This window comes from Mobula birostris, chromosome 8 (assembly GCF_030028105.1).
Source record: "Mobula birostris isolate sMobBir1 chromosome 8, sMobBir1.hap1, whole genome shotgun sequence".
NCBI lineage: Eukaryota > Metazoa > Chordata > Chondrichthyes > Myliobatiformes > Myliobatidae > Mobula > Mobula birostris.
The window spans coordinates 53,627,245-53,641,189 of record NC_092377.1 but is presented as its reverse complement, the minus strand read 5'-3'; the positions used below and the strand labels follow the sequence as shown (position 1 = coordinate 53,641,189).

At 40.2% G+C, this 13,945-nt stretch overlaps 1 protein-coding gene across 1 annotated transcript in view; it reads left to right on the top strand.

Annotated features, from left to right (window-relative positions):
* Positions 1–13,945, top strand: part of nrxn1a (neurexin 1a) — a 1,764,001-nt gene that overhangs the window by 971,549 nt on the left and 778,507 nt on the right. Inside the window, exon 14 of the mRNA XM_072265192.1 lies at positions 1,791–1,913. Within this exon, the coding sequence (XP_072121293.1) occupies positions 1,791–1,913 (123 nt within the window). The remainder of the gene's footprint in view (positions 1–1,790; positions 1,914–13,945) is intronic.

Here is a 13,945-nt window from a genome sequence, read left to right as displayed (position 1 = left end):
TTTTTTAATGTATCCTATTTTATATTTGTGCAAATCATGGTGTAATTGTGCAGTAAAATCTATGTTTGGTAAGCTGAAGTCACTACAAAAACCAAAATGGAACCAAACATGTCAGATAGCAAAGAAAGGGCCATAAGTATTTTAGGATATTGCATTAATCCAACTGTTTATTTAGAGGCATAGGAACTGGATGTTGGCTCATTGTGTCCAAACTGATCATATAATGGGAGGTAAAGATTCTGAAAACATGCTAATACTTAACAAAACACAGTCCAGCATGTAAACACAAAAGGCTGAGCCTTTTGCAACCTATGTTCTATCAGAGGCTGTGAGTGAATACTTCATCACAGCTTCCAGAATAATTCCCCCAACATCTCAGAGACCAATTTTATTCACTTCTGGTAATACCTAAGAATGGATATAACAAAGCGGAGAGAACCAGACAACATCCTACTTTTTGTTTTCAGAGCCACATCCTACTTGTGGTTCTGAAGACTTGAATAGCATATGTTTTTAGTCAGTCAGTTCATGTACAGTTCATACATTGGCAATTCATTTCACAATGCAGAAAATTACCTCTTTTCACAAAAAGGTCTCATCTGATCTGGCTAACAATTGCCAAGTCAGTCTACTCTCAATCATTAGCAAAAATATGGATGATGCCATTCACAGTGCTGGCAAGCAGAATCTATTCACCAATACCCAGTTTGAGTTTTGTCTGCATCACTTGGCTTCAGACTTCATTATAAATTTAATCCAATTATGCAACGAATAGTTAAGTGAGTGTTTAAACAAAAACATTCCCTTCAAATGCTCTTTAAAACATCTTCCTCTCACCTAAAACATTTGCCTTTTGTTTCTAACACATCTATCATGGGACATGGGAAAATAATTATCTACCCTATCTATGCCTCTTACAATACTTCTATCAGATCATCCCTGAGCCTCCTTTCTTAACGAAGTCCAATGTAACCAACCCCTCAACATCACCAATGTCCTGCAGTGAAGCCCACACAACTGGTGAATGTCCAGTGCACTTTCAATACTATGGCACCAAATTACACAATACTCGTGTGGTTTTACCTGTGTTTTATAAAATAGCAGCATGACGTCCCAACTTTTATATTCTACACATAATATATCCCTTCCTCTTACCACTAGTACATTGCAACTGCAGTGTATACCATCTACAAACAGCACTGCAGTTACTCACCTAAGCTACTTAGGGAAAAAAAGTATGTGAAGAATTCAAGAGTGTGTAGCAGTTAAAGCCTTTGTCAACAGTGGTGGAGCAGTGTGAATTGGTGCATCATTAAACAGAACTGGTATGCCATTGAACAGACATTTAACATAGAACTCTTGGATTTTGATATGGTAATAGAGAAATAAAACACTGGCGAAATGCCAGTGAAACGAGAATTTTTCTGCACTAGTGAATAGGGAACTTCAGCATTATCTGTGCTTGTGCTTTCTTTCGAATTAAACCGTTGCAGTATAAAATTACATTAAGCAAATAAATAATTAGCTTCCTGTTGTAAAGGAAACATTTGTGCCTATTCATGACAAACAATGAATGTACTTTTGGTACTTTTAATTAAACATGATATACTATGCATAAACCCTTATTTTGTTTGTAGACTAGTGTAAGATAATGATTAAAAACAGCTGCAACTTTTACTAATCTTTTTTTCTCAAGTATTTTATGTAGTCTTTTGTATTCAAGAATAATAAAATATGTTGTCTAAACTGAATTCACAAACCTAATAATCCATTGCCATATTGTTATGCAGGCAAGGGTCCAGAAATGCTTTATGCTGGACAAAATCTCAATGATAATGAATGGCACACAGTCCGTGTGAGTCGCCGAGGAAAGTATCTGAAGCTGATTGTGGATGAATTACAACCCGTTGAAGGTAATAAAAGCTGTTGTGGATTTGTGGCTTTTAGATACATTTTAATGTGTCAAAATAATTCTTAATTATAGACCATGTCCACTTTCCAGGAAGGTCCTTTATTTTAACTGGAAAATATTTATAGCCCTTTTCAATGTAGCTGATCAAACATTTAATTTATAGTTGATGTACCTCCAAGTTTGTAATGGGTGAAATGGTTATTTTGCAAATGAGGTTAACATGTACAGCAGCCTCAGGAGTTGTCAAAATAAGAGGATTGCATTATCATGTAGAGATGCTGTGAATTGTAACTTTGGATCCAGTTACAGGGTTGGTCATACTGTATATGACAGCTGTCTACTCCAGTTAATCCTGAAGGTCAGTTTGCTTTGTTGCTTTACTTTGTATGAAAACATGTCCAAGTTGGTCCCTTTTACTAGAATGCACAGCACTGCCCTGAAGGGGTGGCAATGGTTCCATTAGCAAAAACCCTGGTTTTCTCTCTCAGCCTTCATGTTCCTACTGTTGCCACTTTGTAAGAGGCCTTCCTTTCGTTTCAGGGCATATAGCCATGACCACAATGATGATATAATCTAAATCCTGGCCTTTCAGACCCATAGCTTCTCCACACTGTGCTGCAATTTGCATACTGGCACAACTGGTCCACAGCAGATGCCATTTCATTTCATCTTCACTCAACCCTGGAACATCTAGACAGCAAAGATGCATACATCAGGATGCTCTTTATCAACTACAGCTTGGCATTCAATACTATCATCCCCTCAAATCTAATCAATAAACTTCAAGACCTTGGCATCAGTAACTCTTTGTGCAATTGGATCCTTGATTTCCTCACTTGCAGATCCCAGTCAGTTCGAATTGGTAACAGCGTCACCTCCATAATCTTCATCAACACAGGTATACTACAAGGCTCTGTGCTTAGCACCCTGCTTTACTCGCTTCACACTTAGGACTGCATGATTAAACACAACTCCAAAGCCAGATTTAAGTTTGCTGACAACACCACTGTCATTGGTCAAGTCAAAGGTAGTGAGAAGTTAGCATATAGGAGGGAGATTGAAAGCCTGGTTGAGTGGTGCCACAAAAACAACCTCTTATTCAATACCAGCAAGACCAAAGAACTAATTATTGACTTCTGGAGGCCCATGAGCCAGTCCTCATCAAGGATCAGAGGTGGAGAGAGTCAGCAACTTTAAACATTAACTTTAAATGATAATGGTGTTATCATTTCAGAGGACGCATCCTGGGCTGAGCACATACGTGCAATTATGAGGAAAGCACGGTAGAGACTCTATCTCCTTGGGAGTTTGAAAACATTTGGCATGACATCTACATTTTTACTTTGACTAACTTCTACAGATATGTGGAGGTGAAAATATTGACTGGCTGCATCACAGCCTGGTATGGAAACACCAATTACCTTGAACAGAAAGTCCTACAAAAAGTAGTGGATATAGCTCAGTTCATTATGGGTAAAGCCCTCCCAACCATTATTGCAGGAAAGCAGCATCCATCATCAGTAAACCTCACCACCCAGGTCATGCTCTCTTTTTGCTGCTGCCATCAGAAAAAAGGTACAGGAGCCTCTGGATGCACACCACTCGGTTCAGGAACAATTTTTACCCCTCAATGATCAGGCTCTTGAACCAGATGAGATAACTTCACTGAACTTTGCTTGCCCCATCACTGAACTGTTTACACACCAATGTATTCACATTTAAGGACTCCTCATCTCATGTTCTCAATAGTTATTGCTTATTTATTGTTTTTTTTCTTTTGTATTTGCACAGCTTGTTTTTTGCATACTGGTTGTTTGCTAATTCTATTATTGTTATTGGATTTATTGAGTATGCCCACAAGAAAATGAATCTCAGGGTTGCATAAATCTACTTTGAACGTTGAAGGTTGCCTTGGGTCTTCTGCATTAAGTCAGTAGCTTTTTACCAGACCTGTTGTTGCCTCTGATGAACATTTTGCAGGAGTTGCAGGGCCAACTAAAGGGTTCAGAAAATGGTTGCTGTAGCTGATTTGTCGATACTTCTATATAAAGCAAATAGACTTATCAATTTTGATTTGAAGAAATTTGTTTTGATCTTTACTTCGCATTGTGATCTAGTGGACACTGTGATGGGGAGGAATACAAGAAGTAAAGGTGTAAGACTGTGAGTGAATGGGTTGGATACATTGTACTCAGTCTCCATATTAGGTGTTCACAGACGACTCAGTCTGAAAATGGCTGTATGATTACATCAGCCCTCCCAAGCTGAGCGAGGTGAAAGAGGCAGTGAAGAAGGCAAGATCGGCATCAGCGCCAGACCCTAACGGTGTTCCATATTGTATCTACAAGAACACCCCGGATGTTCTGAAACTCCTTTGGAAAAACATGGGGGTTGCGTGGGAAAAGCAAATTATTCCCAAAGCCTGGACAAGAGCAGGGGGAGTTCTGATCCCGAAAGAAAAGAATTCGTCCACCATCGAGCAGTTTCGCCAAATAAACCTTCTGAACATAGAGGGCAAGATCTTTTTCAGCGTGTTGGCACAAAGACTTACAAAGTATCTGAAACAAAATCAGTTCATTGATACGTCAATCCAAAAGGCTGGCATAGCAGGCTTCTCGGGATGCCTTGAACATACCAGCGTCATATGGCATCAAAGCCAGATGGCTAAGAAAGAAGGAAAGGATCTGCATGTCTTGTTCCTCGACCTGGCCAATGCCGATGGATCAGTTCCTCTTTCCCTACTGTGGACTGCTTTTGGTCGTAACCCTCACTGAATCTGAAGATACTGTTATTCGAACAGCGACCCCCCCCCCCCATGTGGCAACGGGGAGAAAGTGGACCCCATCTGAAGCTGTTCAGAGTGCTAAGTCTGCTCTTCACTTCAGGGATGTGGTTGGCCAAGTCCAACATAGGAGAGCTGGACTCGGGCTTGTCCCAAAGGCCCCTCAATGGCACAAGGCAACATCAGTGCAGAAGAGACGGCTCATGGTGGAGGAGTTGAGAAGACAGGATGAGGCAGAGCGACATGCCAGGGCTGTCTCAATGGCTAATCAGGGCCACTGGACTAATTGGGAGGGTCTGGAAAAGAGGAAACTTAGCTGGCATGACATCTGGGAGATGGAGGGATCTTGGCTTAGTTTTGTCATCAGAGCCACTTATGACCTTCTACCCACACCCCAGAACCTGAACCAGTGGTGGGGAGAAGACCCCGCTTGCTCTCTTTATCAAGCACCTGGATCACTAAGGCACATTTTAACAGGATGCACCACGAGCCTCACCCATGGGTGGTACACTTGGCAGCATAACCAAGTTCTCAGACAGCTGGCATCAATCTTGGAACAGAGGCGAATCATCTCAAATTCTCTCCCACAAACATCGACAGGAAATGTCCACATTACACGATTTGTACCAGCAGGCCAACCTCCAGAGCACCATATAACATCAAAAGATGTAAGCATTCTGCAGGTTGCTCGGGATTGGAAAATGGACGTGGACTTGGGAAAAAAAGCTTGTGTTTCTCCCAGACATTGCAGCTACAACACTCCAGCCAGACATGGTCCTGTGGTCCACAACAGCCAAGCTGGCATATGTTGTGGAATTGACAGTACCATGTGAAGATGGTGCCGAAGAAGCTTATGAGAGGAAAAAGACCAAGTACTCTGAACTGGCAACTGAAGCTGCCCAGAATGGCTGGAAGACCAAGATTTTCCCTGTAGAAGTGGGATGCAGGGGATTCGTTGCTACATCTACGACCAGTCTATTGAAGAAGATGGGGGTGAGGGGTCACTCCTTCCAACAAGCAATCAAGTCCTTGTCAAATGCAGCAGAAGAAAACAGCAATTGGATTTGGATTAAAAGGAAAGACAGCAACTGGACTGCAAGATGAAGACAGGAGGGTATGGAACTGAGGGGGGTGTATCTGGGACGCCAGGTAGCACCGTTGAGCCCTCTGGAGATGTCGTGGGCTTATCAACGAAACATCAAAGAAGGAGCAACAGACATCAAAGTTGCTGGTGAATGCAGCAGGCCAGTCAGCATCTCTAGGGAACAGTCGACGTTTCAGGCTGAGACCCTTCGTCAGGACTAACACAAAGAAGGAGGGTGCCCACCTGATGACCCCGATGACATACCTACCCTCCCCTCCCTCCTTGTCACCACTTCAAACCCACTGCCAACATCGAGAGTGCCAACTTACCATAGGGATTGAAACATCAAGTCCTAGCAGCTCTACTCTTCCTCTTACTCTCATTCTTCTGCTGCACATCATATAGCGGTGCTCACACACTCTTGTGAGTGAATTGAGGTGACAGTGAATCTCGACAATCCCTGGGCCATATATGTATGGCTGCTTTAGATCAGAATACTTTGGTGTGCTCCATCACTTTTCATGTGCTGTATACTTTTGTTGTCTGCATTCCCGGGCACATGCACGTGTGGTATCAGTCAATTCAGGTTTGAAATGAAGAGCATGTAACTCTTGTGATCCAGCAGCCGCCAATTGTTTTTTTTTGAAATGGCTCATATGAACGTAGTATGACTGCTTCCAAATGAAGTCATTGGAACTGCTGAAATCAAAGCACTCCACTTCTGGTCAGCCATTATTTGACTACTCATACAGTGGAATTACTTGTATTGCTCACACATGGGTGCCAGCAATACAATATACATGCAATAATTGGATCTTGTCCCAATGGAAATGTGTGTAATCATTGACAAGTCATTTGTTTGCTTTGCTTTTTGTTTTCTTGGAAGGGGGAGGGAAATGTAATTAGTATTCTCCCAACAGAGAGCACTGCTGACTCGTTGATGCAATGGTATTCAGCAAAAGCATAACGTTTCAAGTATCCTCAACAGAGCTCTAAGGATCATTGAAGTTCACAGTCACCTGGAGTTTCACTGGTTGTGTGGTCCTTGCCCTGCTTGGGGTTTAGAGTGGTAATGGTAACTAATGTTTTTTTTCTATAACTATGAAATCACTGAAGTGTAACTAGTGTATAAACCATTCCTTGCTAGAACTCAAGTCGAAAAATTACTCTCTTGGAACATCCAACGTAGTTTCCTGGGAGCTGTTTCGCCTCCTTCTCCCTCTTCCAACAGCATATTCTGCACTTGGCATATTCTGCTTGTAGTATATCCTGCTGAGACTGCTATCTATTTTGTATTCCAGAGGCGTATGTACGTGGGTGCAGCTTTTTTTTTGCAACCCTTGAAGTCAAGGAAAATCCCTGCAGATTCCTGAAGGCTTCAGCATAGTTGAGCTCTAATATACTAGTGCTGACTTCAAATAGGAATTCCATGATGCCTGACATCAGAACCTTTTGACTTCCCAAGCATTGATGCCCACAGCAAAAAAAGTGTTCAGCATTTCTTTCACCGGTAATCTCTGCACGTACTTGCACTTTAGTTTGGAACCAGGTCAGCATCCCTAACACCAAACTGCATGTCCTATGGAATCAAATTTTGTAGGCTATGTATTTTAGGCTTTAGATTCACAGATTAATTTTAATGAAATACCTTTGGGTAATTTAAACCAATTCCATGATCATTGATTTCTTTTACTCCAGATGATGTACTCATCCTCCATACTGTTCCCAAGCCATTTTTAATTGGCAAATGTTTTGATAGCCACATCTATCAATGCTGTCATATATTTTTTTTGTCAGGAGTTGATATGATGCTCCAGTTTTCTTAATCTAAATGATGACACATTGATTCTTTTTGGGCTTTCTAGAATTGACCCTTTAATTTCCAGCTTTAATAGAGTTCTGTTTAATAGAGTTATTCTTAATAAATACACACAATATGCTGGAGGAACTCAGCAGGGCAGGCAGCATGCATGGAAAAGAATGAACAGTTGACCTTTGAGCAGAGACCCTCCATCAGGACTGGAGAAAAGAGATGAGAAGTCAGAGTAAGAAGTTAGGGGGAGGGGAGGAAGTTTGTAATTAGTTATTTTGTATGGAAGGACCAGGAAGGCAGCTCAGAAAACAACAGACAGTGTTATTGTAGCATGCAGTTAAAATGGCCTGAGATGACAGTTTTTTTTCTCTCTCTGTTCAATTTGTATGGTTCCCTATTTTAATGCCACACATTATGTAAATTAGCCAAACAGATCATCAATTCCTGGGATTTTCCTGGATCCTCAGAGGACCAATTATTATTGATGTTCTGCTCCGGGATAATGGTAAATAGGAGAAGGGCGCTGTTTAATGTAAAACAAAGGCTTCCCTTGGTGAGACCTGAAGGAGCAGCAAGAACCTTACTCAGAATGACTAATTGTCTGCAACTACAGAGAATCACCACCTCCTCACCCACAGGCACATTCAGCCTCCCAGAATAACTCAACTCATATTAGGAAGGATTGTCCTGCTGTGCACTGCATGATGGTGACTTATTTAGAGCCAACTAAAATGTTCTAGAGATAGAGAAGGAGGCTGAGGGAAGCAGTTACTATTAGGATGAATGATGCCTGGTCACTGAAAACAGCCAAGTTCACTTGGAATTGTCTCATGAAGTTGGAAATACTTGGAAGACTGTAGTGAACTTAATTTATAAAATCTTAATAGTTAACAATGTGGGCATGCAGTTATTGGTGAAGTAATGAACTATGTCATTGATAGTTTACAGATACTTATTTACAGTTACATTTTAGGAACTCCTAGATGAAATTTAAAACAAGTGGAAGAACAAGAGAATTCTTTAGGCATCATAAGCAGGTTTCAAATTAAAAATTTTAATACTTCCAGTTAAAAAGTTCTTGTGAAATTTCTGCACAATAACAGCTATTGAAGTTATTTAATGAGTTTTTAAGTATTTAGAATGCTCCAGGATCCTGAAAGGATTTTGATGGATTAAAATATTTTCTTCATTAATTATAGTGAATTAATTAATTCCGATGATGAAGAAGAGAACATCAGTGTATTTTCCAGTTCCTATTTTCTGCCCCTGTCAGTGCTCTATTAATGAGCTATACATGAACTCTTTTATTCAGCCCTGCTGTTCAGCAGCATAGTATATTTATTTCTTATGCAATTGAACAAAAACATGAACAGAATTTGAAATGTTCTCAGATTCTGCCCAACTGTGAACCTCTGGTTGTTAGTTCTTGTTAATTTGACAATGGAAATCATTATAAATCTTAGGGGGTAGCTGGACTTTCTCTGATTGAAATTAGTCATCATTCCCACTTCAAGTGGGAAATAATATTGATGCCAGGTGTCTGCCTCTGGCTATAAGTTCTGCTGGTCTTTGTCCATAAGAGAGCCAACTACTTCATTATCTAATGAGATACAACTAGAATTGAAGCTGGGAGCATCTCAGTTCTGACATTAGAATGAAGTGAGGCCATTGATGAACCAGACTAGACACGTCCAATGTCCTTAACCTGAACTCACTGATGTCCAGTAGCACTTGTAGCTTCCTTTGTGCTAGGTGTAGCTCAGGTTAATAGTGGATATAGTCCCCAATTTTGACTCATTTCAAATTTATAAAGGCTGTCGATATCACATTTTGATATTGAGTCCCACTGTTCTCATTTCACCTTATATATGGAAATCTTTTGTCCAGGTTTTGATCAAAGGAATTTTTATTTATTTATTGGGATACAGCAGCCTTCTGGTCCTTCAAGCCGACCCACCCCTTAACCCCCGATTTAACCCTAGCCTCATCACAGGACACTTCACAATGACCTACTAACCTGTAAGTCTTAGGACTGTGGGAGGAAACTGGAGCATCTGGAGGAAGCCCAGGTGGTCACAGGGAGAATGTACAAAGTCCTTACAGACAGTGGTAGGAATTGAACCCGGGTTGCTGATACTGTAAAATGTTGTGCTTACCACTAGGCTACCGTGCTGCCCTTGAACTGGAATAAGCAGAAATGAGTGCCATTGAATGAATTATTGTTGAGCAATTGCCACTAGAAAGCAGCGTCTGCAGCTACTTCTACAATTGTGCTGAATGAAAGTAAACAGATGGATTGTAATTGACTGAAATGGTGACGTCATTCCTGGGCAAAATTCCATATTATCAGGCAAATGCCAGTGTTGTACACTTTCTGGAAGAGTTTGGCTTCAGGCTCAGGTGGTTCTGTAGCATATTCTTCATCATTAGAACTGGGATATTGCTAGTGTTCACATCCTTTATGTATTCCAAACACACTGATACTTCCTCACAACAATAAATCAATCAATCAAGACCAGAGTCGGTCATAATTGAGAGGAGAAATGTTCTTGTAAAAGATCCATCACCATGTGCAAATGACTGTTCCTGTTATATTGTTGCTGGCAGTCATGCAGTACTTCAATTCACCATCTGGGTGGAAGTTCACCATCTGGGTGGAAGATACAAATATCCTTGTGTGTTTTTTACTCTTTAATATTTTCCAAAATAATTCTGTAATCAGTTTTACACATCTGGTGTCCTCCCTCCTTTATGTACAAACCTTGAACTAGAAAGTCCCCTTACCTTCTCTGGGCTATTATTATCACAATTCAAAGCCATAATTCAGGTCACTGAGCAAAGCGTCTCTTATCCTGTCAAACTTCTTGTGGTTCAGCAGAGAGCGATGAATAGATAAATGGATAGATAGAAACTCTAATGATCTCAAAAGAAATTACAGACTCACAGTAGCATTACGAGTGCACAGATATAAATATTTGAAGAGAAGTAGAAAGAATAAAAAATAAATTACCTCCAACAGTCTAACAAGAGGGGGTCATCACTTTCCCAGCTATAGGTTGACTCATAATAGAACCTAATAGCTGAGGATAAGAATGACCTCATATAGCGCTCTTTAGAGCAGCACAGTTGTCTTAGTCTATTACTACAAGTGCTCCTCTGTGCTCCTCAGGAACTAGCGGCAACTCTGGCCCTTCTTGTACATTTTGGGCAGAGGTCCTCCAGTAGGACTCCAAAGACACTGTCCGACTTGCTGAATTCCACCAGCATTTTGTATGTGCTGTAAAGAGACCATGTGGTTGGCTCTGGCTTACGTCTGTATTGAAGTCCTCTGTTGTACCTCTCACAAGAAAAATATGGCTTTTCAAGTCAAGTAGTAATAACAGTGTGTTTCTGGTCTTGTTTAATCATTTACATAGTTATTTAAATGGCTGAAAACTTTTTTTTATGAAATATGTTACTTTTATTTCAAAATTATAATTTTTAAATGAAGTAATCAAGTCCAAAACTTAACTAAACTGAATCCCAATCATAATTTTAAGCACTATGGTAACTTGAACAACTATTTGACAGCATTTGAAAATTTGTAGTGCAGTAGGATATTATGTAGTGGCAAGAAAGGGAATCTCTTTTTCATTGCATTGCAACTTAAGAAGTGCTCTGTTAGGCATCTATCCAAGCAATTTTTGCCATCTTGTTCAATGTTGTAATTAAACTAAGATCCAAATTCCTAAAATTATTTCATGACTACAAGTCATTTGTCATGCAGCCGTCACAGCTTGTTCAGTGATGATTAATGGCCTGGGGATAACCAAGTGGCCTTCATAATTGTGGGCAGCTCTGCACTGCAATTATCTCAGTCCCACCATTGCATTACTTGATATGTTCCTCCTGTCATTTGTTTGCTTTGCACAGGGAGACACACTTGTTGTTCAATGTAATAGACTGAATGGGAGTAGAAGATTACAGAACATCAATAGAAATTGGCAAGAATTAGTCAGTTTGTGAAAAATAAATTGCATGTTGTGCAAGGATACAGCAAAGTGATATCTGTGGATTAGTGAGGATTCAGGTGGAAAATGGAAGTGTGATCTTCATTAACATTTCATCTCATTTTCCTATTGGATAGTGCCTTTGGTCTGGACAGTCTCCAGACTCTAGAGCGTTCATTGAATGAAAGGGAAGAGTGGGCAGCTTATCTTATGCCTGAATGTTGAATGAACACACCCAGTGCTCTTCCTGCCAGCCCTGGAGGGCACAGTGTCTCTGGTGAACAGATGCAACATTCTACTAATCTCTATTATAGGATGCAGAAAAAAAAAAATGAAAATTAAATGTAGTTCCCCCGGTTTGCTTCACACCCAAATTTCATTCCTTTCAGAGATTTCACTCAACCTCAGCAGTGTGAACATGCCAGAAAATTTCAGCAGAGTACGGACCACTGACAGTGATACTGATGCAGAGGCTGAGAGGTTCCTGACTGCAGTGGGAAAACGAAGGACCAGCTTACAAACACTCAAGAAGATCACTGGCTCAGTGACAAGCCACATTTCCATTGAAAAGAGGAGGAGTACTGGCAGTACCTCCCTGCCCCTGATGTAGGCAAACTGGCAGAAGGAAAATTGTACTTCATCCAGTTTCGAAAATAGAGGCTGAAATTCCATGTGCCAGTGTCTTCTCGTCCAGGGATATCTGAAAGATATTGTCCTCAGAAGTTTTAAAAAATTCCCTGGTCAAAACATCAACTGGTGCAAAAGAACAAAGGAAATACGAGCAGGAACCACAATCCTGCCCCAGCTGTTTATTTAATCATGACTAATCTGCACTGGCCTCAATCTTCTTCTCTGCCAGTTCCCCTCAACTCTCAATTCCTTGATCTTTGAAATATTTATCTATCTTCCAGATCTTGGAAGTAGGATATTTGTATCACAGGAAATGTTTACAACAGGGATATAAGATCTTTAGTTCCAAGCCGAAAAGTAGTAGAACACTTATCTCTGTCTAAATTTCACTCACTTGTAGTCTGTCTTTACATGTAGATAAAATCCATCTTTTTAAACTTTTACTGAAATGAATGATATTAAATTTCCCTACATTAAACACAATTTGACAGGTCTTTACCTAACCTGTTGCAGAATTATGATGTCCGCATTGCACCATGCCACTACTACCTATACTTATCTCATAGGCACTTGGAAATCTCATATTTTGTTATCGCCTACAGGTTATTGAGATCCAAGAACTGATTCCTGTGTATGCATGAGATACATACTCCCAGACTGAATAGAGTGTATTTATTCTAACTATTTTCTATATGACTACCAGTTTTCAACACATGCTAGCACAATACCTTGGGCTCTTGGGCACTAGTCTTTTATGTGTCATTTTGCCAGATAGCTTATGGAAGTCTAAATACATGACACCTACAGATTACTCTCTATCAACTCTCCCTGTCACATTCTCAAAGAATTACAGCAAACTTTTCAGACATGATTTATATTTCATTAAGCCATATTGTTTTGGTTAATTTTATTCAGTTATTCTAAAAGATTAGCTATGTCCTCTTTGAGTATTGACTAGCATCTTCTTGCCAATCATAGATATTAAGCCAGTGAGGCGCTTCCATCTGTCTTCCTCCATGACTTGAACAAGGAGTCAGCTCCTGGAATTTAGCAGCCTTTGAAAATTCATGCAATGAATTCACTATCTCTGCAGCAATTCAGTTGTATGCAGCTATTGGGTCCTGTTATTTGTCTACCTTTAACATTGTGAGCTCTATAGTTCAAATTTCAAAGTAAATTTTATTATCAAAGTAGACATATGTCACCATACACTACCCTGAGATTTATTTTCTTGTGGGCGTTCACCATAAATACAATGAAGCAAAATTAAATCAATGAAAAACTGCACACAAAGACAGCCAAACATCCAATGTGCAAAAGACAACAAATAGTGCAAATACATAAAGAAAAACGCAAAATACTAATAATATTGAGAACATGAGTTGTAGAGTCCTTGAAAATGAGTACATAGATTGGGGACTCAGTTCAATGTTGGAGTGAGTGAAGTTATCAACTCTGGTTAAAGAGCCTGATATTTGAGGCGTAATAACTGTTCGTGAACTTGGTGTGGGACCAAAGGCTCCTGTACTTCCTTCTTGATGGCAGAGGCAAAGAAAGAGCATGCCTGGAAAGGTCCGTGAAGAAGGACAAAATTTCTTGGAGGATCTCAGCCTGAAACGTCGACCGTACTCTTTTTCACGGATTCTGCATGACCTGCTGAGTTCCTCCAGCATTTTGTGTGTGTATTTTGGATCTCCAACATCTGCAGAGTTTCTTTCTCTTGTTTGTAGTTGGA